A 24,390-nucleotide genomic window follows, 5' to 3' on the forward strand; every position below is an offset into this window, starting at 1 on the left:
TCAAGGTTTGAAAGAACCACTTTTTCAAGGTTTGAAAATGTTATGTTTATGGCGTAAAATTTTGAAATCTTCCAATTTCCTGTCTATAATTTGGCAATAATATTTTTGAAACTTAAATCCAGAAAAGGTACAATGCAATAATACCAAATTACCAAGTTCAGTACTGAGTTTGTATCAGCTCTAGAACTTTTATATAGGAAATCCAGCTCCTGCAATACTACCTTCTAACCACTGGAGAGCAGCCCTCCACAGGAATAGACAAATGAATAAACCAACCACAAGCATGAAAGTAACTTTATTAAACAGCGAATTTTATTTCCCAGAACTGTTACACACAAAAAGGAGAAATGTTATAAACATATACAAAAATATATTACAGCATCTGTAATGATTCATGCAGATAATCAAAGTGCAACACCAATGAATTTAAGCTCTTGGGGAGAAAATCAATATTTCTACCAAGAGTTTTGTTATTTGAACCTTAGCAAACAAAAAGCAATTATATATATTCTCTTGATGACACTTGAAATATTTCACAGTAATATAAGGATTGGTCAATCATTGTTATTTATTTTTTAAGTGACCTGATCTTGGATCTATAAATATGTAACAATAATGGTATAGAGACTCTGATTAAATAAAGTGGTTCATATCCTTGAGGATGTTTATAACTATTAGACTATGGAAAGAAAACTAATTACAAACAGGTATAATGAAGATGACAATATTTGAGTGATAATGAAAAGGAGTTGAAGAAAGAACGATTCTTTTCTAAATCCAGATTTTACATCTTTTCAAAACTTCAAGGCCACATATATCCTGGAAACATGCGGAAACATGTCATTTGTGAGTAGCTAGTTTCCAATTCAGTATCAAGTTTTATGTTTCTGAAATACCCCAGCACAAAGCAAAACCCCAAATGCATGTCATCATTTATTTTCAGAAAGGCGGAGTTCTGCTGGATGGGATTTCACAGAACCATTTTTCTAGGGATCAGCTCTCCCTTGCTGGGTGCAGTGGCTGGTCCACCATCAGTTGCAGATGTTCCACATCTGGATGTCCTGCATCCAGCACTACATGGCATACAAGGCCCCCTCCAACAATTATTGTATTCCTTCTAGTGTAAGTAGAAGCGCTCTCCCTTTTGGGCTGTGGCCTCTATGGATCCAATAGCCAATTTAGCAATCCTTTAGTTCAGAAAAACACACTCACCCATAAGGGGTTCTGTTAATGGCCATGCTGTGCTGCCCAACTAGCCTAGCTTTGGAAACTAAGGATTAGGCTGCATTACATTGCAGTGTGTGTTATAAATGTAGGATGCAGCTCGCCACAAGGGAGATTTGCATAAGGGCAACTCACAAAAGACTCTAGAAGCATGAAAAAAGATGTCCAGATCAGTCATGTTTCATATTCCACTGATTCTTACACCAAGTATGAAGCCGCATGAAGAGGCTCATGGATCCAAACTTCGGGTTCTTGAAATAATAAGGATCATAGCCAAAACAAGCAAACAAGTTTCATTATTTGTGTGCCTTTACTTAAAACCGCAACTCTACCACGTTTAAAAGTCATTCAAAAATTCTGACACTGTAGTTGACAAAAAGATGGTTGTTTTGACTTAGCCGACTGAAATTGCAGCACATTTCAGTTACAAAACCTCTAAAATCACTGCAGGATAATAAATAACAGGAAAAATGATTTCATGGTGGGGAGAAACAAAGATCTGAGGAAATTGCACAAGAAAAGCAGATGCTTAGATAAATACTAACAACTGTTCTAGAGAAAGCCAGTGCAGCAAGAGAGAGACACTTTTCTCCAGAACGTGAGGTCAGTTAAATAGAAGTGAAATTGGATTTCTGAGCTGCAACAGAAAAAATATATTCTGCCTACATGTGATGCAACAGATAAAATCTGATCTTGCAGTATCTTATCTTCTAGCATCCAGTGACTTCAGTTTTCTTTTGAAAAGGTAATAAAGCATTGTCAAAGAAATAAACACAAAGGAGCAGGTAAAGACTCAAGGTGCAACAAGAACATAAACAAACTTCTTCCTGAAGTCTGGCCTCTTGACTCATTTGTCTTCTTTCCTTCCTTCCCCCCCTCCCCCATAACCCTCCCCATTCTTTCCCCTATCCAAACACAATCCTGGCCCAAAAAAAAAAATCAACTATTTTGAAAACCATAAGCCCCAGAAAGCAAGAACAACACTAAGTTAGCCTATGCTACTTATCCCGAGTGATGTCTGTGCCTGTAAACAAATACACACAAACCTAGTAACAGTAGGAATAGAGCTGTTAGTTTGTTAATTGATTTCTCACTGAACTATAGCATTAAAAGGATGCACTAAGATAATGACTGCATCAGTCTTAAGTTTCTGAGCTACTGTATAGGGATAGGCTGATCTCCACATAACACATGGAGGGGCCTTCTGTTTTTTAAGCAGGTCCAAAGTTTAATCCCTGACAACTCAGTTTAGAAAGATCTGAAGTTACTAGTTTGGGAAAGACCCTGCCCCAGACCCTGGAGTGCCAGAATAGATAACAGTAGATAATACTAAGACAGATGGACCAGTAATATGTATAAGGCAGTTTCATATAAAGTGTAAAGATTTCTGGGTGACATCATTTGTTGCTCCGACTGAGTCCACAGGTGATAGCATAAGTGATTAAGTCAATCAATAGTACTTTGCTGATGCAACAGGAGAAACTGACTCATTTGCTCTGTCTTTCATGAAAGGACACCTACAGGCCTTTTGGCTAGACTGCTGTAGCCCTCCCTTGATGCATTCACTGTACAGGTTTCATGCCACAAGGCAGTCATAATCTAGTGGCAGTCCATAAATGAAAGAAGTGAAAATAACGCTTTGTAGGTTATATACTGGAAGGTTTCCTGTGGATGTTAAAAATAAAGCCTTAGAATTAGTAGATCAAACTGCTTTAACCTGTGCAAACTATAATCAACTAATTTGTCACCTCACCCTCTACTGACACAAGTGCGCATATATATATATATATATATATATATATATATATTCTGCAAAGTAGCTCTGTCACGTATGTAGGTGTGTTTTCAGCCAAGTCGTACTTTGGGATTAAGCCCTCCAAATGGACTTTTGCAAATCATCATTGCCGTGAACAGAGGTGTCAATATTTGTATATAATGCACATTATTCTTTTTCTTAAAAAAAACAACCAACCAACTACCAGGGGCTTCACAGTATTACAACAAAAATTAACTTATGGAATTCATTTCCACAAGATGTGGCAAAGGCCTCTGTATTTGATAGCTTGAAAAATGCCTAAGATAAATAGAGACTAGTTCTATCTAGTAGGCATGATGCTAAAAAAGAATCTCCATGTTTAGGAACAGCACACCTCCAACTAGCAGATGTGAAGGTAAACAATGCGGAGACTATTGCCTTCATGTCCTGACACTGGGTTCCACTGTTGGACCCTTGGCCTGATCCAGCAGGGCTCTTCATATATATTCTACTTATACAGAGACAACAGTGATAACCTCAACAGTAGCTAAAGAGCAGTAAGATTTTTAAAATGTCAATTTAAATATATATAACTTTCAAATATAGTAATTTGTTGATTTTCTAAATACAATTACATATTCTTATGAAAGCTCTTTCCATGCATACGTTCCCCTTTTCTCCTTCCCCAAACAAATACGACTTTGTAAAGAAGCCTAGTCCAAGACAGGCCTTTAATTTTTGGCTAAAACAAAAAAAACTGAACTGAAGCGCATTCTTACAATCTCTAAATGGAATTGCAGAAGGTGGATTTTCTTTTCAAGTATCATTAGTGAACAAATTCCTGCCTCCTTGGAAGTGTAAAATGTTAGATTTCCTTTTGAAGAATAAAGGTAGTTTTGCATTGTGTTATCAAAGTATTGTTTAGTATATAGTTGCAACTATTTTTACATCTGCTCAATCCCAGTTTAGTATTTTGATTGTAAACACAGTGGAAAAAAATGTCAAAAACCTTACCCACAAAAACCAGAAGGCAATTTTCAAAGGCACTTGTAAGAAACACTCCCCCTGCTGTCCTTTTACTGAGGGGCCTTCAGATCTATTAACATAGGTTTATCCCTGTGCTATGTTGCCAGTTCCTGTAATGTGCACAGAATGCAGCATCTAACTGAGGGCCACTTCAAATGCCAGAAAGCATATGGAGCCTGTCATGACACATGCCATGACTATACATGTGTTTATTTTACAAGATATACATGTTGGACAAATGCACATATGAGAGAACTGCCACTAAGCATCGCTCCCCAGTGCATGAGGTACAAGATAGCTTCTGTGCTTTTTCGTGTGCAAGTGGTATCCATACAGGACAGATTCAATGTTTGAAGTGGCCCTAAAATGCTTGACAAGAACCCTACCTTCAAGTGTGTTATACAATCTTTAACTGTAACAGGTACTGAACTTTTAACATTTTTAGAATGCGTTTATCACTGTGCCCCACGCAAAGGTTTTCTATGCGATGGAGGTACCAGATGGACAGGCAAGCTACTGGGGAGTTCATATCCCTCCAGTTTTATCTTGATAAGATGCTTTGCTAATGCAAATTCCTCCTCATCCAACATGCCATCGTTATCACAGTCAGCAAGCTTCCAGATTTTTCCCAGGACACTGTTGGGCAGTTTGGAGGTCAACATTTCCTTCTTTGCATTGGCCCCAGAGACTCTACCATTGACTGGCGAGAGAGTGTAAAAGATTTCATCATATATAGGTTTATCTTTGGCAACAATCCACTCCTCCTCGTCGGCTCCTTCCTTGGCACCTTCCCCATAGCCCTGGTCAAATGGTCCTACTGTGGTGCCATCAAACGCCCCACCTTGAACCTTCTGCGCAGGCGTGTTACGCTCTTCCTGGCTCACCAGAGTCATGAGGTAGGCAACTTTGTTTGCCAGCATATTATCTACAGCTTCAATCAGCTTTGGCTTCAGAGAATGGAATTTGGTGAAGTCGTATTTCTCCAACTGCTCCTGTGAAATGGAAAAAGAAATGATTGCAAGTAAGAACACTGTTCAACAATTCCTTGATAAAATTCTTGGCATCTGCCAAGTGTGAATAAGGATGATTCCAGAATGAATGTTGCATGAAAGAAGCCTTCAATTTAGGAAGCCGTGTTCATGTTTATAGTTACCCAGGCTGCACCATAGAAAAACAACACAAAAATATAGTTCTGTGAAATGCTTTAGATAGAAGGAAGCCAAGGTACTTGAAGAGAAACAACGGAGTGTTGACAGTAAGACTGTGTACTTACAAACCTTTACCCTGTACCAGCAAAGACACAGATATAATACTTCTTCACATAGTGCACATTTAAACTATGGAATTTGCTTGTGCAAGATGTGGAGATGGCAACAAACTTGGGAAGCTTTAAAAGGGGACTAGATAAATTCACAAAGGCTCAGGTTATCAATGGCTACTAGTCATGATGGCCATCCATGGACTACTCCCAGAACCAAGACAAGATGCCTCTAAATATTGTCCTGGGGATCATAAGCAGATAATGCTATTATACTCATGCCTTCCTTGTAGGCTTCCCATAGGCAGTTGCTTGATCACTGTGAGCACAGGGAGTTGGGGCTAGATGGACCTTTGGTCTGATCCAGCAGGGCTGTTCTTATATCGCACCCCTACTTATCTATTTACTTTACAAAAGAGGCTCTCTTAGGGTCTGACTGGGTTGTTCTTGCATAACAAAATCACCCTAAATTGATGTTTCCAGGCAGTTCTGGCACAGTGGAATCATCTAGTGTGAGTCACAGCTTGTCATAACACACATTTCAAATGGCTTCCAGTTTGTGGCCAAATTATGATCTGAAGAGGCGCCTGCATGTGAATCCAGAGAGAATCTTGCCACTCTGGGATAGCCTGCAAAAAATTCAGCTTACCACAATACAGCCACAACAATGGCTGTGTAGTCAGCCTTAATTACTGGATGATATTCTTAAAGATACACCTTTTTGTGTTTGTTCATGGAGTGACAGTTTCAGTTAGCAACTCATTTCTCAATTGTCACAGCTGTTCTCTGTTTCAGAAGGGTATTGAGCAACTTGAAGAGAAACAGAGATATGACTAACTTTCTGGTGACATTCTCATAATCTACATACCTTTCAATGCCAAACTTGGAAGTTCTGCCATAAGCCCCAACACCACCAAATGCAGCTGCAGAGGCTACAATATCAAGTAGAAGACCAGTATGGGGAATGGGGCTTTTGACCCCTTACCCTTTCAGTAACTCTCTCCCCCAAAGTCCCCCAGGGAGGGGGTACTGGTATCTGCACCTACAGGGTTTTGATTTCCCCCACTACCTCTTGAGATCCCAGGGGAAAAAACACTGGAGATGGGAGCTTTTAAAGCCTTCCCCCTCCTCCCTCTACACAGAACTTCGGTTTCACATAAAGACACCACCACCACAAGATAGATTTGTAAAGTAAAAAATCCCACTTCAAGGCAAAAAACTATATGCAACTCAGGATCATGTGTAGCTTGGCTCATGTGTAGTCCAGGCTTATGAAACCTGAAACAACAGCCATTTTTGAGCAATGCCTTATTAGTAATCCCACTGATGTGCCTTCTACATGGTTCTAATTTCGAGCCAGATTCAACTACGAGGTTACCTATTATCTGTGAGGATTAAAAAAAGGAGTGGGGGATAACTATGCATGACACCTTGAAAGGCAGGAAATAAATGTACTGAATAAACAAATTAAGTGTCTGATTTCCTTATACAATAGATAAAGCTGTTGTTTTTTTGGTAGAGTTTTTTATGATAAAGCTGTGGTTGAAATAATTAGAGATAAACAAACTATCCATCTGTTGAGGTACTGCACCTGCATTTTCTTGACATCAGGGAAGTCCCCTGGAGAGATCTGGTACTGTTGCTGCAACTGAATATAAATCTCAGGTAGCTTGTTGATTAGTTCTTTCTTCTTATTTTCTTTTCCAAATACCGAAGGCATTTCCTTCTTCAGGTGACTAATGATATAAGCATGTACCTAAAACAGAACAGCAGGCGATTCAAGTTAGCAGTGATTTCCATGCCTCCTACCTTACAACAGATGTGAACAAGAAAAACCCTCAAGAGACACCAGTTTAATGTTTGTTGTATTGTAAAAAATGCACAAATACTAAATATTCCATATAACTGACACACTCATTTTAGCTTTGCAAAAACTCCAAAAGAAGAAAAAAAGGGATTATAACATTCTGTCTCTTGAAGAAAGAGAGAAAAAAGTGGTAGCCAGGAAAACTACTGAGATGTCGATTTGCAGCTTAGTGCAAATACAGGTGGCTGAGATGGCAGATAATGACTACGTTAAAGAAAGCTAGGGCCTCCTTAACGGAAAGCATATTATTTGCTCATAAACTTTTATGAATTTAACCTATGTGGTCATTGTCATCCCCCTCCAAAAAAATACAAATCTATCAGTTAAAATGTCTGGTTTTGACATCAGTTTTAAACCATAGTTAAACTTAGTTGTGCATGGGGCTAAAGCCACACGCCTTTCACTCCTCCCCTGCTGCTGCTAGACAGCCAGGAAACTAGCCATGGTCAGGTTGAGTGTTACACCCAAAGCTGGGCTTGTGATTTGTCTTTCTCCAAAAAACCACAAGCTGTAACCAAGGTTTGTTCTTAGCTTTCTGCTTATGGTTTGTTTGCCCAGGTTCAGGTATTGCCCAGGTATTGCTAAGCCAGACCATAGCTTACTTAAGTTTAACTATGGTTTAAAGTGGCATGTGAGCAAGGCCAATGATATCGATTAAATGAAACCAAAATAGAAGTGTGTGTTATATATTTGCTGCCTCTGTATTTAAAGACAACCACAAAGAGATGCCATGAGGAAAGCAGAGCAGTTCCTGTCTATGAAAAATTAAGCTACTATTTATGTATCATACAGTAAACTGTATGAACTGTATGAACTGATTGAAATGAATCACTTTAAAAGTTTATTGAATATTCACTTTAGCAAGAACAAACCCTACAACCCTTCTTCCTACCCATCACTTAATCACCCATCTAATACAATGTGAAGCAGGAACATCAAGCACTTAACTACATAGACAGACAAATACAGACATAAGGAACATAGAGAAGAACCAAGCAAAGATCTGAGAAAGCAAGCAAGATGTGAGCGAGCTACTGTAACAGAATGAAGGTGAGGATCCAGTTAGGATGTATTGATCAAGTATGTGCAAATGCGCTTAAAACATGGTGTCTGTATATTATTTTTATGCAAATTATGCCACTGATCCACCAGGTTTCTACATTCTTACTGAATGTGATCCATGATAGAATGACAAGATTTTGATGCATAGAGTATGGGAAGTCAAATGCTGAATGTCTTCAATAGTATTTCCCCCTGTCTCATTTAACCAATTACATTTCTTCAAAGCCCCCATTGTGCTTTTGCAGATGAGGTTTTCAGCCTTCAAAGCATTTAAATATGACCTATCACACTGCGCACAAGGAATACCAGAGCGGCTGATAAGACCCTGAAGTTGATAGGGAGCTGACAACTGACTTACTCAATTATTCTAACATGATAGGAATTTCAAGAGTATGCTTAGGAGGCGAAGGCAACATCAAAATGAGAACCTACATAATGCTTTTGCTTTTCTATAAAAGAAAACAAACACCCACAAAAAGAAAGAAAGAATGTGGTGCTCTAAAAGAACTGCTGTATTGATTGGAATCCATTTAAAGTCATTTCAAACTTCCTTTTCAACTCTGTTTGCCACTTAGACAATTAACAGTTTGGCTTAGATTCTATGTTAAGCTAAGGAAGTTCAAGGAAGCAAAGTTTCACCTCTCATCCACGCACCCTTGCAGTCAGCTACAACACCCCCTCAAGCCCCACGAGACTGGGTGGGGTAGGGAGCATTGTCCAAAATTGGACTTTGATCCTAAGATAAGGATGTTTATAAAAGGAATGTTTCCCATGCCCTCACCACCACCCCATCCCAGATAGTTCAGGAGGGCCCCAGACTCTCTGGATGAGCTTTTGAGGGGCTGATGATGATTGGAGGAAGGAAGATGGGTTGAGAAACTGTCCTTTTCTTTCATAGCTGTTGCACACTAGGTCAGAAGTTTCACTGGGTGTCCACTAGAATCTTCAAGATCTTTTTAGAGCTAAACCACTACCAGTTCAGACTCCACATATGGTTAGGATTTTTTGCCCCAATGTGCATAACTTTATAGCTGCTTACACTGAAACGGCATTTGCCATTTTAATGTTCATTCACCCAATTTGGAGAGATCTTTTGGAGTTCCCTGCAATCCCCTTTTTAATCCCAACCTGAAAAAATTGTTGTCATCAGCAATCTTTTTCTGTCCATACCTAACTCCAAGTCATTTATGAACAAGTTAAGGACCACAGGTCCCTGTTTCCTTTCCTCCCATAAAAGTAAAACAATAATTACCTTGATTTAATACTGTCAGCTCAACTCACTTTACACTGCTGCACAGAAAGCGGAGAAGATAACAAAAAAGGCACTTCACCAAGAAGTGCTCAAGGAAAGCCAAGCTTTATCCCACAATTTTACCTTTGCAAGTCGTGATCTCTTGATAAGGTCATTCAGTTTTCTCACTGTTGCCTTTTGTGGTAGGTTCTGGATGTCCTGGAACAGATCTTGTGCTTCCACCTCAAACAGCTTTCGGTTCTCTGAGTTTTGCAGGGGCTGAGACCAAAAAGAGCCAATGTAGACACGCAACACCTCTGGAGTGTTAATCACTTTCCCCAAAGACCACATGAGTGCTCCATAGACTCTCATTAACTGCTGGGTGTCTACTTGGTCAGCCTTATTCAACACAACCCGGATCTTGTCATCCTGACCCCGGAATGCTTTGATTGCTTCTGAGAACTCGTCAGAAATATCAAGTTTGTGGGCATCAAATAAGAGGATGATACGATCAACACGCTCAGCAAACCACTGCAGAACCTGACAGAAGTCATAGCCTGAAAGAGAAAGGGGGGAAAGAGAGGGGAGGGTATAAAATCTGATGTTGCTTAGAATTATTTAGAAGTAATTTTAATTTTCTAACATAGGTACTTTGAGAAGAGTCTGGACATAATTTTACAATGCTTGGGAAAACAGTGAGTACAGATGTTGCATTGGGGCAAACTCAAGATACCTTAGATACATTCAGTGAGACTTCTTGCAGGTTCATGCTAGCTTTGATGATGCAAAGGGTATTTTAAATCACAAAATGTAGAACTTTTATCTGACAGAAATTCTGTCATCAGTTATTACAGAATTTCAAAGTAATATTTTATCATGCACCTAGTTCTCCTATTGAATTTTGTTTAAAAAATTGCCATTAATTTTGGCTGGATCACTTCTAATGTAGTCACTGTTTTTAAGTTAATTAAGAAATAGACCTTCTAAAACACACACACACACAGAGAGAGAGAGAGAGAGAGAGAGAAAGAACCCTAGATTAGGAGATTTCCAGACAGATGGAGATGTTGTATGAGATCACTGGCAAATCAGATATCAGCCAAGAAGAGGAAATGGTAGGAAGAAGATAACTATGTAAGTGCTCAACGAAAGCAGCTGGGTGGTCTTTAAAATAAACATTTTCATTTTGGAAAGCAAAATGAGGCTTCTCTCTCTCTCTCTGTGTGTGTATGTGTGTGTGAGAGAGAGAGAGAGACTGATCCAACAAGTAAAATAGTGAACTTTCACACAGAGTTGACATCTAAGAGCTCCCTTGCATTTAACAATCCAACAGATTCTGCTTCAGTTATGAAATTAATATTATCCTCCAGCCTGGCATTGGACAAAAATGCAAGGGGAACAGAAACTTCAAGTTTTATCTTGTGCTTCTCCAAAACAGAATAAACCATGGGCTTGGTTTGTTGGGTCAGGATGATAAAAATAAACCATGAACTCACATTCAGACATCACAACAAGCCAGAGCTTGATTCCCAGCAGCTGTAGGAGTTGGGGAAGAGTAGCACTGCACATTAAACCACAGCTTGTTTTGAACTGTGGTTTAATGTGACGCGTGAACTGGATCATTGAATAAGCCTCCATGAGGAGGAACTATGATAACTGGGAGGTCAAGCATTGAAACAGACCTTTATCCTGCTACCAGTATATATTCTGTTGTCTCTTTGAAAAAATGAACTCTAGTTGTATAAAGATGAGGGCTGTGAGTTTTCACCTTATAGAAAGCAATACCAACCCATGCACAACAGAACGCAAAACATGGATTTAATAAAACCTGGTCCCTATCCATTCAGCAGGCATTAGTTCAAAACAAGGCACCAGAGACTTCCAGGACTGTTACTGGACCATGCTGTTGCCAAACTGATAGAGCAAGCACTCAAGAGATTAGCTGGATTAGCCTGTACAGCAAAACAGGTCACTAGTCCCTGCAATTATTTTTCTGCACTACTTATTTAATTAAGAACCTGATGTTGTTTTGTTTGTTATAAGCGCTCTGGGATGGGGAAAGGGTGGGACATACATTTTACTATAGATAAAACAAAGCAACAAGCTCACCTCTGCGTATTCGCTGTTTCTCTCCTGAAAGAATGCCGGGGCTGTCTATGATGCTAATGCTCTTCAGAACCTGATTGGGCAACTGAGCACACATGAACCTGCAGAGAAAAACAAAAGGGCCCAGTTATTTTAATATTAGTTTTCAGACCTCTAGGAAAAGCAAAAAAATCCTTTTCTGTATCTGAACAACAAATGAGGGACCCCCTAAGTATATCAGATAACATTTCTGTTAGATTAAGTTATATACATACATACATATATATATATATATATATATATGCCTGTTTCTTGGGAGAAAAGCAGTGACAAACCTAGACAGCATCTTAAAAAGCAGAGACATCATCTTGCTGACAAAGGTCCATATAGTTAAAGCTATGGTTTTCCCAGTAGTGATGTAGGGGAAGTGAGAGCTGGACCATAAAGAAGACTGAGCGCCGAAGAATTGATGCTTTTGAATTATGGTGCTGGAGGAGACTCTTGAGAGTCCCATGGACTGCAAGAAGATCAAACGTATCCATTCTTAAGGAAATCAGCCCTGAGTGCTCACTGGAAGGACAGGTCCTGAAGCTGAGGCTCCAATATTTTGGCCACCTCATGGGAAGAAAAGACTCCCTGGAAAAGACCCTGATGTTGGGAAAGATTGAGGGCACATGGAGAAGGGGATGACAGAGGATGAGATGGTTGGACAGTGTTCTTGAAGCTACCAGCATGAGTTTGACCAAACTGCGGGAGGCAGTGGAAGACAGGAGTGCCTGGTGTGCTCTGGTCCATGGGGTAACAAAGAGTTGGACACGACTAAATAACAAGAAGTTATATATGTTTATGGATATATGCAGAGAAAGAAACCACTCTGAAAGTTAAAGAAATGCAAAAGGGGGTTGTGGATTTATGTGGACTAGCACCTCCCCTTCAGCCATACATGTGAGAAAGGGCTCTTTCATGTAGGGTTGCCATATTTCTAAAAGTAAAATTCCAAGAGCGAATATCCCGAGATCCCCCCCTCACATGGAAATACTCTACTATGCCAACATTGGGGAATGCAGGGGGCACTTCTCATGCTCATTGACTGCATGGCTGGGTGTAACCCTTCTTACCATCCCACTACCTTGCAATATGTGAGGGGTGTTATTCTAAACTCCCTTCCTGCCATACAAAAAGAAGAAAAGCCTTGCTGTATTATATTCTCTTCTCTGTGATCAAGTAATGTCAGTACAAATGATCAGTTGTCAAGACGGACTTGGTTCTTTCCTGAGAACATTATCTCAATACATACAGGATTTCCTATCAAAGCATCCTTGTACAAAAACAAAACTTATGTAGTTTTAGGAAGAGCCATGCCACATAGAGAATAATCATTGGTTACAGTTGTGACTTGGATGTGCTGAATTAATGTTACAATAAATATGGGATGGGCTAAGGGAAAGGGGGGGGGGAGAAATAACAAATCAGTTCATGATGGAGTGGGTATCTGGACCCCAATTTCTCACATACCAACCACAGCAAGTAGTGAAGGAGAAGCAAGAGTAAGATTTCTTCCTCATTCTTGAAAGGGGAAAAAGTGACCAAAAACTATAAAACACACATGGCTATTGACAAATTCTAACCCATATCCTAGTTAAGAGAGTCTTTTCACACTGGTGCACAAATTAAGAAAACACAGCAAGCAAAACATACCAGGTGGAGTAACGTATGCTGCTTAGTTTCATCCACTTTTAATACTGCTTCCCCCATTTTAAAAAAAATGATTCCTAGGGTGCAATCCTATTGGTTGTCCTTGTGCTGTTGCTCAAACAGAAATATTTGCTAACAGAAGAGAAGAGAAGCAGCAGCAGTTTTTGCAAATCCTTCTCCTCCTTGCAGCTCTCAATGATACTCACCCCACAAATCTGTTCTGGGGGATTGGCTGACCCTTAAGAACAGATTTTGCAGCATGCTCCAGGCTGCAGGAGGAGGAAGACATGGCAAAAATCTCTCACCCTCCTGTTAGCATGCACTGTTAGTGAGAGCACTGCATCTAAAGTTGGATGCAATCACTGATGTTTTGTATGGTGTGGGCTGCAGATTTTTAAAAACCAGATTGTATAAAAAAGAGCTTTAAAACCAGATTTAAGATTGAACTGGGGAAAAAAATGTTTTACAATGTATTCTAGAGAATGTGATTTTCCTCCTGCGCTATCATATTTTCTGCAAAATCCTTTTGACTTCAGCTGAGTATTACTAGAAGCTAAAGAAGCCAGTATTAGGAGAAGACTGAGCTCTTTTATTCCAGCTAAACAATGACACAATGTTTAAAATTTTCCGGAAGCCAAGCAATGAAGAAGTAGGAACAAGTTTTACAAGAAAAACAAGAACTGCAGTGATATAAGGAGATAGCACTGTGCAATACAGCTAAGCTATTTATAGGAAAGGGGATAAGGGCAGCAAAAAAGTAAAAAGTGGGAAAGACATTATACAGCAGTATAAATGCAAGGTGTCTGAAGTTTTAATATAGACTTAGTAAAATTAGCATTCTACAAACCTTTTACAAGTGAGAAGCAGCCCTGTGTAACAATATGTTTAACAGCACCTATCTGATTAGAAAGAGCTAGGCAAGTTTGTTTCTATGTGCATTGGGAGAGCGGAAGAAACCCCACAGAGAATGACTGAAAACAACCAAAGCCGAAGAGGGGTGTGAGTACACTTGGTGAACAGGATGCACCCCACCCTTGTCTTCCCTTTCCCATTGCTCATGCCACAAAAGCAGAACCAGAGTTTAGAAACTGGTTCCACATATTGGGGGTGGGGGTGCAATGGCGTGGGCCTGGGGAGGGGGTGCAGCGAAGCTAACAAAACTTAGCAGCATTGTTTTGCTCCTGCCAGGGTAGCAGAATTGGAGCTTGTAGCTCTAACTCTGTTTCCACGTCAAGAGTGAGAGAGGTATGGAAAACATCTGCCTCACAGTAATACTTCATCATAAAGCTCTCTCAGTCTCTTACTTATGCTACCAGAAACAAACACACACAATGGTGACCAATGAACCCCTTTAGGGCTCTCCTTGATCAATGGGTGGTGGTGGAAACCTGAAGAACATTATGAACTCATTGGCATGCTGTACCTGCTGATAACTACAGGCAAAACAGAGTAACATGGTACTAAAAATGTAGCTTATCAGTCAAAACACCAATGCCCACAGAGAGCAGCCAACGTTTAGCAGATTAATGGCAGTAAAGTGAGATTGTTGTTGTTTAGTCATTTAGTCGTGTCCGACTCTTCGTGACCCCATGGACCAGAGCACGCCAGGCACTCCTGTCTTCCACTGCCTCCCGCAGTTTGGTCACTGCCTTGCCGTGGCAAAGGGGCTTGAATAACTCAGAGAAGCTATGAACTATGCCGTGCAGGGCACCCAAGATGGACAGGTCATAGTGGAGAGCTTTGACCAAACGTGATCCACCTGGAGCAGAAACTGGCAAGCCACTCCAGTATCCCTGCCAAGAAAACTCCATGGACAAAGTGAGATACAGAGCTTAAATTTATGTATTTAGACACTCAAACTTCCAGGGTGTCTTATCTGGAGCAGCTCTGGTATTTGGCAAGCTAGAAAGCAAATGCCTACAAACCATGCAAAGCCTGAGTCATTGCTATGGGAGTTGGTCTAATATTTTCACGGCCCTTTCCATAGTGTGAGGCTCACCCACAGCCAAGAGAGAAGTAGTTTATGGCTCCCACCCCCAAATAATATTCTTCTTGGCTCATTTATTCATTTTTCAAAGGTTTTCATTTACTATTTGGAAAGTTTTGAGTCATCATCCTTGAAGGTCTTCCAAACTCTTCCAGAAATCACTAGTCAGAAGCTGTTTCAACCACTTAAATGGGTGCATTCAGAACTTACAAGGGGTACTGAGAATACAGCAGAGTAACAACAGAATGACAACTACTAATACGGTACAGATATAATGTGGAGCAGTCTTGCTCCAGTTACATCCGAGGAGTGCCCATTAAAGAAAAGCACTAATATAGTTTGCATTTGGTCCCCCTTAAATATTGTACTTGAAAGTACTACATGGGGCTAGATAAAACTGCAATTCTTATTTACACTTAGAAGTCTCATTGTTTTCTGAAAAACCCACACATTACTTTCAGCATGTACCCAAACTTTGTGTTGGTCTTTACTCAGTGCTCTAAGGCAGTGCTGGAGAACCCACAGCCAGCAGGCCTAATCAGGTCTGAGATGGGTCCCAATCTGGCCTTGTGAAGCCTTTTGCCATAGCTATGTCTGCCTGCCCCACCCCTGACATCATATGCTGGTCCCACTCACCTGTCGAAAGCTGGCTCATAGGTGGGCAGGAAGGCATTAGGGATTCAGGCTGTCATATGGATCTAATTCTCCAACCCTGCTCTACAAGGACATTCATTTTGTGAGCTTTTGCTTTAAAAGCATTAATATTAGATGTGCATCACAGCAATTCTAATAATGTAATTTAGTCTAACAGAGAGAAGTTTTCCTTTTAAAAAACACACAACTGTTTTGATCACTTATTTTTCTACATTTCTCATGGGAGTAGGAGACAAATGAAAAGAAAAATGGTGAAGGAATAAATAAATAAATATGCAATATGCAGCCGCCTCTCCACCATTGACACACACCTGCCATTATTTTAATCAAAACTAAGGAATGTAGACATATTCTACTCCCAAGATAGCAAACAGCAGGGACAATCTGATCAATGGAAGAGGGCTGGGCACATATTTAAGATCATGCCCAATAATTTATAATTTCTGGATTTTCTTGTTTTTAAAAACATTGAATTCAATACTTTGAGGGAGGAGAAAGCTTCATAGCTGCAGCCAACAAGCAACTCATACAATGAATACTTACAGTACTCTAGCACTCCATCTTGGGAGTATTCACTGAGTGCAATTCAACCCCAAGAACAAAACAAGTCTGCACACAGCATCAAGAATTGTTCTCCCACCCACCATTACTTACCTATTCAAGAATGCATTTCCAAAACGGCTGAGCTTGCGAAACGGCTTTTTAGGGTCTACTACAAGAGCATTCCCTGGAACACTCCCTTCGGTGTCTCCATACATGACAGCAATGAAGGAATCTGTAGTTGGTTCTGGACCAATCCTCATTCCTGGAAAATCCTGCTCCAACAGATACCTGTGGAATGGGAAATAAGAATACTAAAATTGAAACAATCAACAAACTGAGACACAAAACATGAAGGGCAACCCTTCTAACAGTAAGTAGGGAGATCAGTAGCCAACTCTCCCTGAATGGGGATTTCTACAACTGTCACCATCACTGAGTCACCCACTATATTTCCACTTCTGTCTGCTGCAGGCTTGTAAGTTCACCATTATCTGCAAATAAAATCTATGGGAGTGTACAGAAGTAAAAAAAAGGTTAGGCCCTACGGCTAGATGAAAGAGATTTGGTTAGTTAGCTGGTTGATCAAATTTTTGTAAAAGAATGGTTATGTATAAGAACAAAAGAGCCAACAACCCTTTAATCAATCAGATTTGAAAGTTAGACTGATTACAAAAACAAGTTTGGCTGTCACCCACATAGCAACATTTTTGCCTTATGGAGTATTTGATCATGGCCAACTAATAGGCAGACAAATAGCAATATTGGACTAGTCAGTTGCCTAGGTTGCCAGTCCTAAAGAGAAAACATGTAAAAATCACTATGTTTGTTCAGTGTTTCCCTGAATGATATAATTCACTTATTTTAGTAACATAAATGAAAAATTAACAGACTTTGACAGCCACAATAAAAGCTAGATGAATTCAATTATAGCTGGCATGCCAAGTAGCATTATTTCCAATCTGCTCTCAAATAAACCATGTGACAATTATTTTTCCACTACCCACATCCATAAACAATTACCTAGCAACATTTTATTGGGCTATCCATTTCCTGCTTTACACAGGGGGGAAATAAAGGCAGGATAGAAGATACGAGGAATTCTTTATTGTTGCAGGACAGAAATTCTGTATTTCTGTTGCACACTGTCAATAAAAGAAAAGCTTCAGCTCCTTGTAATTGTGCTCTATTAACTTTGTTCTTGTTTTTAAAAGGCAGTCCACCCTCCCTGCTACATTTAGGCAACCATACTGCAACCAGTTTCACATGCTATCTGTGCTAATAGGCAATTCACTAAGACATCAGCTCTGGGTGCTATAGCAACAAGCCAAATTCAAATATTGGGAAAGGGAATGAATATTTAATTTCATGTATCATGGCGCATTGTAGTGCAGCCATATTTAAAACACTGTGAAGAGTTCTGATCAACAAATTTCTAAGAGACATGGTACAGAAAAAGGCAACTAAAATGATTTAGGGGTTGGAGCCTGTGTTGTGTAGTGCTCAGTGTTCTATTCTACAATATGTCAGGCTAGGTAGGGCCTGGGAGACCAGGGTTCAAATCCTCATTCAGCCATGAATGTCACTGGGTGACCTTGGGTCAGTCGCTGTCTCTTAGCCTACCTCACAGGTTTGCTGTGAGAATAACATGGGGTGGGAGGGAGAACTATTTATGCCATTTTGAGGTCCTTGGAAGAAAGGTGGGATATAGTAAATACATAATAATAATAATAATAATAAATAAATAATCTTCCCTGTGGAAGAAGACTGAGCAAGACAGGTCTATTTTCATTTAGAAAAATATATAAATATAGATAAATATGTACATGGTTAGGAATGATATATTTGGAATGGATACAGAATATGAAACATTTCCTTCATTACACCTCATGTAAGTACTTTATGGGATTAATTAACCACCATATGGCATGATAAACATTAGTCCCCCCCCCTATTGTTTTTTATTAAAAGTTTTAGGATAAACCAAGGGATACCGAACAAAAACATCATGGACTCGAAACAGTTGATCTCTCACTCGTAATGTGTGAACACTTCTGCCACCTGTGTACTTCCCAAGGTATACGGCTAACCAATGTTGGAGAGAGAATGCTAGACAAGATAGACCTGTGCTCTGATACAGCATTTCAGGCTGCAATCCTAAACACATTCAATAGCATTTAACTCAGCAGGACTTACTTCCAAGTAAATATGAACAGGACTAACTTGAACTAAATTGCTCCATGTCAGAGGTTTGCGAACCTAGTGCCTTAAGAAGTAGACACACACACACACACACACACATATTACCATCTTCCTTCTCAACTTGCAAATTGCTCATAAAAAATAGAGGCAGAGTACAATAAAAGCGGACAAAAGTGAATTTTCCCCACTCCACTCCGTTATATTATTAACACAGGAAAAGCAAGGATTTATGTGGCCAGTAGGTATCAGGGGAGCAAAAGTTCAAAGGCATAGAGTGATATACAGGAAGGCTATTTTAAGATAGTCTGCAAAATGTAGAGTAGTTCACACAACAGACATCCTGAGGATATTTGAAGATTGATTCTTTGTCTTCTGCTCACATTTCATTCCCACCCCCATCCTCTTTCAGCTCAATGGAGTCAATTTTTCCTGAAGCCCAGTTCAATTTGAGCTTCAAACTAGAGCAGTGCTAAGAGTTATCCTTGAGTCCCTGCTGTGGTAATCACAGAAGTACTTTTCAAACTCCACTCCGGGGAATGTTGGGGTAAGTTCATCAGGGAATCCACAGTGGGAAGAATCTGTAATGCCAGACAAGCCTTCCTGCACTTGCTCTGTGGCAGCAGAGGGTATGGTGTGTCCCAGGTGGAATGTTAGTTCACACAGGACAATGATGAGGCCCAGTTAAGCCCAACCAGTGCTCCACATAAGTCAACCATGGAATGCCTACTCCTAGGAAGTCATAAAAGGGCAAGTGAAAGGAAGCAAATAGACTGCTGTAAAAGAGGAAGGGAGGGGTGGGGGAAAGATGTGGGGATGGGGGGTAACTTGGTGACAATTAGGAGGGGAAGGAGAAACTGAAGACAGAACCTTAGGAATAAAAAAGAAAGACAGCTGAAAAGGCATCAGGAAGCAGAGGAAGAGCTGATTCAAGCTATCATATTTTGTGTCATAAGCTTGTTTGAATGTGGTCAACATGGGCAAGAGAGCCAATAGACTGATATGAACTTCTTATGGCTAGTTAGAAACAACTTAATGTAATAAAATGGCTAGAGGCTAATTTCATTTGTACTTTGGTTTATTCTAATTGTTAAATTATTGTTTGGGCCAACGCTTTTAAGCTGTAATCCATTACACTCTAGAGAGGTTGCTAACCAGTCATCTTCCTATTCATAATTAAAAGCTGCACAATGAAAACATTTCTAATACACAGAGGTTCCATTACAGACAGGCAGGCAGGCAGAGATTTGCAGCCCACTATGGAAAGGTTATCCTGAAGGGAAACTATTTGAAAACAACCAGTCTGAAGCATACTTGCTTCAGCAATATGGAAATGCTTCACTTGCACCGCTGGGCTTCTAGGATGAGGTGAGTTGAATCCATAAATTGTTCTGATGGGCAGTGCAGAGCAACAGGGCTGATCTCTTTCCTCTGTTATGATCACTCCACCCTGAATTACCAGGCTAAAAACTATTTTTTACTTACAAGCAAAAAGGAAAAAAAAAGAAAAAGCAAATCCTGTGGTACTAGATTTGCTGAAGAGTAGAAATCCTGTTTGAAATAAAACGCATGGCATTTGAAACCAGTAAGGAGGAATAGAAAGTGAGGTGGTTAAGGAGCGCATGAAATCTCAGCAGTACAGCGAAATGTGGGCACTCTCTGTTCTGCCTCACAATCAGACTAAAAAGGTCAAAGAGAGACAACTGTTTCATACTCATTTCTCCACATTTTACATACATGAAATCACGGAGGAAAAATACCGTAAACTGGAAAGTGCATGCAACAAACCAGAAAATATTTATGTGATTATGCCTTCTGGTAGAAGCATAGCCACAATCAACCCAAACATGTACTGTCTGGTTCACAAACTAACCTTTCTCTGTACAATCAGGGAGTGAGGAGAGAAGAGGTGAACAACTACAAGGGATATGGTATTTCTGGTGCTGGCATATCAGATTCTTAATCTCAGTTACCTGGTGCATAACCCAATGACCTTCAGGTGCCAGGTTAGAACAATTTTGTTTCTCCAGGCTTCTAATTGGCCATTAAAGAGTTTGCTGCTTCTGAACAATGCTTTTTTGTTTTGTTTTGAAGGCTGACTGGTTGTTCAATGCCCCACCTACATACAAACCATTAAGTCATTTTCAGAAACAACAGATGCTACATGCTCTGTGTATCATTCCCCTGAGCTGACCATGAAAAAGTTAACAAATAAGAATGGTCAAAATACCCAAAAACCATTTTTAGAAGAGAATAGAGTGGAGTGTCTAGATTTTCCAGATATTCACATATATCCTGTGGCACTAGACAGCTGAACAACTGTTACTTGTATAGCTTTACAATAAAGACAAATTACATTGCACTTTTGTTTGATGTGAATATCTGTCAAAAAGAAAACACTTTATGAAAGAAATGTCTACTTGTTTGCAAACTAGTAAGGCAAACTGGAATTCTATATAATTAAAAATTGTCTCATAAGAAAATTGTTATTAAAAGTAATTGGTCAAAATCTTATTCCATTAATGCCTACAGTTACCTTTGCAATAATTTAAAGTGAACATTTCAGACAAGTTACAAGTCTGAGCAGTGTGTTGATAAATGAAAGAAGAATGCAACTAAGTAATGTATAGTATAATGCATATACAATGTAATGTGTACCATATACAAATCGTTCAGTTGTGTTTTTCCTGTACAAGGAAAAGTAAAAAGGAAGGAAGGGAATTTCCCAGAAATACAATTATTTGTTCTACATGAATTTTAAGTTCTGTCTGTAAAATAACCTAGTTATTAGGGTTTTGAATTAAAATTAGATATTCGTTTCGAAGCTGTCTAGGCAAACACTAAAGAAGAAAACACAGCTATAGTAGAAAAACACAGTGGCAGAATGAAAGATGTGGTCTGAAGTCAGGAAAGCTGTTACTGCAAGTGTACTGTACAGCTTTGGAATATAAAGAAATTCAAAGATGTGGTTTAAAGGACACTTTTAAAAAATCCTGTGTTACATAATTTCAGTCATCAATATTGTACACTCCTGCACAGCAGTAGGCATTCCTTATTGTATCCATCACAACAGCACCTAAAACCTCAAGGTCACTATTTTCCTTAACCACCTCCCTTTCCTTCAACATCTTTACATCTAATTGCCCTTAGGTGTTGAAAGCAAAATTGGAAAGTTTTGTGGTACCTTAAAGCCTAACTAATTTATAATGGCATGACTAAAGTCCACATCATTTGTTAGTAATGCATGTGCTATTGTCACAAGACAAAATACTAACACATCTTCTCCTCTAGAAGATATTTGCAAGTGGAAATTTTTTTTTGCAAGTTAAGGCCTATTAAGAAAAACTTCCTGGGATATTTACCTATGGGGTGTAGCACTGACTTTGTGAAGGTAAATATTAAAGCTCAGGATAACTGGACAATGAGATGTCAGAAAGGTAAAATGCTGAAAGGGCTACACTCCGACATACCAACCAAGGGATGAGAAGCCTCAAGCATGGGAACCAAATGTGACCTTCCAGGTCTCTTTCTCTAGCCTCTGAGATTCTCCCTCACTGACCCTATTTCACACCTTTCTTGAGTGTATTTACCTGGCTAGAATATGTCATTGAACTATGACAATAAGAGCTAGTACAGCCCATATACTCTCAACCTGAACTCTTAGTCTGCAGAATGGGAACATTATTTTACAGGTTATTTGGAAAGACGAATTATACTTGGATTACAAAGCATTAAAAATATTAGTGGGCTGGCCTGTGCTGTTCACTCAGACAGACAGAATATGGTAGTTACGCAGCAAGACCCTAACAATAGAACAGACAGAACACTGAAGCTTATCCTAGTTCAACACACCGCCCCAAAAGGGAGGCATATCCACACAGATACAATCGTCAACACATTCACAACAAGGCAGTGATGACAGAAGCGGAATGCCTCTCAAGTTCACCCATGTGTTAGTTAGGCTGGCTGGGACAAACAAGAGAACCCATCACCATTCGCTACTACAGACCCTTCTTTTGAAATTCACCAAACCTCCACATCTTATGGCAAGTTCAACTATTTGCTATCATAGTTAACAGCATACATAAAAGGTAAAGGTAAAGGGACCCCTGACCATTAGGTCCAGTCGTGACCGACTCTGGGGTTGCGGCGCTCATCTCGCTTTATTGGCCGAGGGAGCCAGCGTACAGCTTCCGGGTCATGTGGCCAGCATGACTAAGCCTCTTCTGGCAAACCAGAGCAGCACATGGAAACGCCGTTTACCTTCCCGCTGGAGCGGTACCTATTTATCTACTTGCACTTTGATGTGCTTTCAAACTGCTAGGTTGGCAGGAGCAGGGACCGAGAAGCGGGAGCTCACCCCATCGCGGGGATTCGAACCGCCGACCTTCTGATTGGCAAATCCTAGGCTCTGTGGTTTAACCCACAGCGCCACCTGCGTCCCTCAACAGCATACATACATTTATAACCCCATGCCTTCCAAATCATGACTGATCCAAGGATGTTATCATTGTTTACTGAATTTTCATCCTGCCCTTCCTTCCAAAGGAGCTGAGCAACCACTGAAGAGATTAAAAATACCGCTATAAAACAAAAATGTATCTAAACATTTCCAAAATGTGGCAATATACATACAAGTACCATTCACAGGGTGCTGACTTTATTTCTCCCCACTTTTATGACAGGGATGGATAACAGTAATCAAGTGGACCCCACAGCAAAAGAACAAAAAATCCCTACAACCCAAACTTGCTAATCATTTTTGGAACTAATGGGCAAGGTGCAATGGTTCAACTAGGCCCAGGTTTAAATTCCCACTTGACCACGAAATCCTCTAGAGTTTCCTTGGGCGAGTCACCTCCTTTCGCCATAACCTACTTTACAGGGTTGTTGTGAGGACAGATGGTGAAGGTCACCTTAAGCTCTTTGGAGGAAAGAGAGGCTATAAATATAAAGGACAATATAACAAACTTTGGCAGGTGTCACTTTTTCAAAGGACTGTGGGGCAATGACCTGGAAGTTAGTCATATTTGAGTTACTTGCTCAGAAATGACAAGAGGGTTGCCTCACCCCTCCTGCACTTCCAAAGGCAGGTCAAGGAGACACTGAGCAGCTGAAAGATTTCCCCCTTGTGGTTGCAGGCACAGGAGCCCAGCCAAGGCATGTGGCGGACCTTATAAGAAGACCTCCATGTACATATATATATATCACCTTTAGACTAATAACAAGAAGGAGGAGGAGGAGGAGAAGCAGCAGCAGCAGGAGGAGGAGGAGGAGGAGGCGCCTGGGGCTTCACAAAGGGAGAGATGGGCCAGTTTGGGCCAGAAGGGAGACGTGCGTGCCTGAGGTGACGCGCCCTTCGCCGCCTGGCGAGGCCGGGAGGCGTCTCCCCCAGGCGGCGAGCGCGCGCGCGCGCCGGACCTACCGGATGAAAGTGGTCTTGCCGGTGCTGTACTGGCCCACGAGGAGCACCATGGGCTTGTTCTCGAAGTCGGCGGGCTCCAGCGCGGGCGAGTGGAACTCGTGGAAGTGGTAGTGCTCCTCCAGCGGCAGCAGCTTCTTCGCGTAAAGCTCCTTCAGGCCGCCCGTCACCGTCTCCACCACGTCCTCGCCTTCCCCGGGCCGGTGGCGCCCGCCTTGTTTCAGCCAGCTGAACATCTCGACCGCCTCTCGCAGCAGTAGTAATAGTAATAGTAATAGGACGCAGCCGCCGTCCACCCACCTCGCTCGCCTCGCCGCTGCCCGCACTGGAAGGCCGAGCCGGCAGACGGCGAGCCCCGCCCTTCCTCCCGGCTTCCGTGCCTTC

At 40.6% G+C, this 24,390-nt stretch overlaps 1 protein-coding gene across 1 annotated transcript; it reads right to left on the reverse strand.

Annotated features, from left to right (window-relative positions):
- Window positions 1-294: 294 nt before the first annotated feature.
- EHD4 (EH domain containing 4) lies at window positions 295-24,336 on the reverse strand. The gene is made up of 6 exons (XM_080997159.1): window positions 24,010-24,336; window positions 16,500-16,676; window positions 11,534-11,631; window positions 9,569-9,981; window positions 6,856-7,020; window positions 295-4,998 (listed from the first exon to the last, which is right to left on the reverse strand). The coding sequence occupies exons 1-6, from the start codon at window positions 24,240-24,242 to the stop codon at window positions 4,462-4,464; spliced, it is 1,623 nt and encodes a 540-aa protein (XP_080853285.1). The 5' UTR covers window positions 24,243-24,336; the 3' UTR covers window positions 295-4,461.
- Window positions 24,337-24,390: the final 54 nt, after the last annotated feature.

This window comes from Podarcis pityusensis (genome assembly GCF_964106645.2).
Source record: "Podarcis pityusensis genome assembly, chromosome: 1".
Classification (NCBI taxonomy): Eukaryota; Metazoa; Chordata; class Lepidosauria; order Squamata; family Lacertidae; genus Podarcis; species Podarcis pityusensis.

What these genes read in the sequence shown, in the direction of transcription:
- EHD4 (XM_080997159.1), bottom strand. Translation starts at nt 24,242, where the DNA reads ATGTTCAGCTGGCTGAAACAAGGCGGGCGCCACCGGCCCGGGGAAGGC. An exon ending in GGCAAGACCACTTTCATCCG is followed by an intron (nt 16,677 to 24,009) that starts GTAGGTCCGGCG and finishes CCCATTCCACAG; the next exon opens with GTATCTGTTGGAGCAGGATT. An exon ending in GGAAATGCATTCTTGAATAG is followed by an intron (nt 11,632 to 16,499) that starts GTAAGTAATGGT and finishes TTTTCTCTGCAG; the next exon opens with GTTCATGTGTGCTCAGTTGC.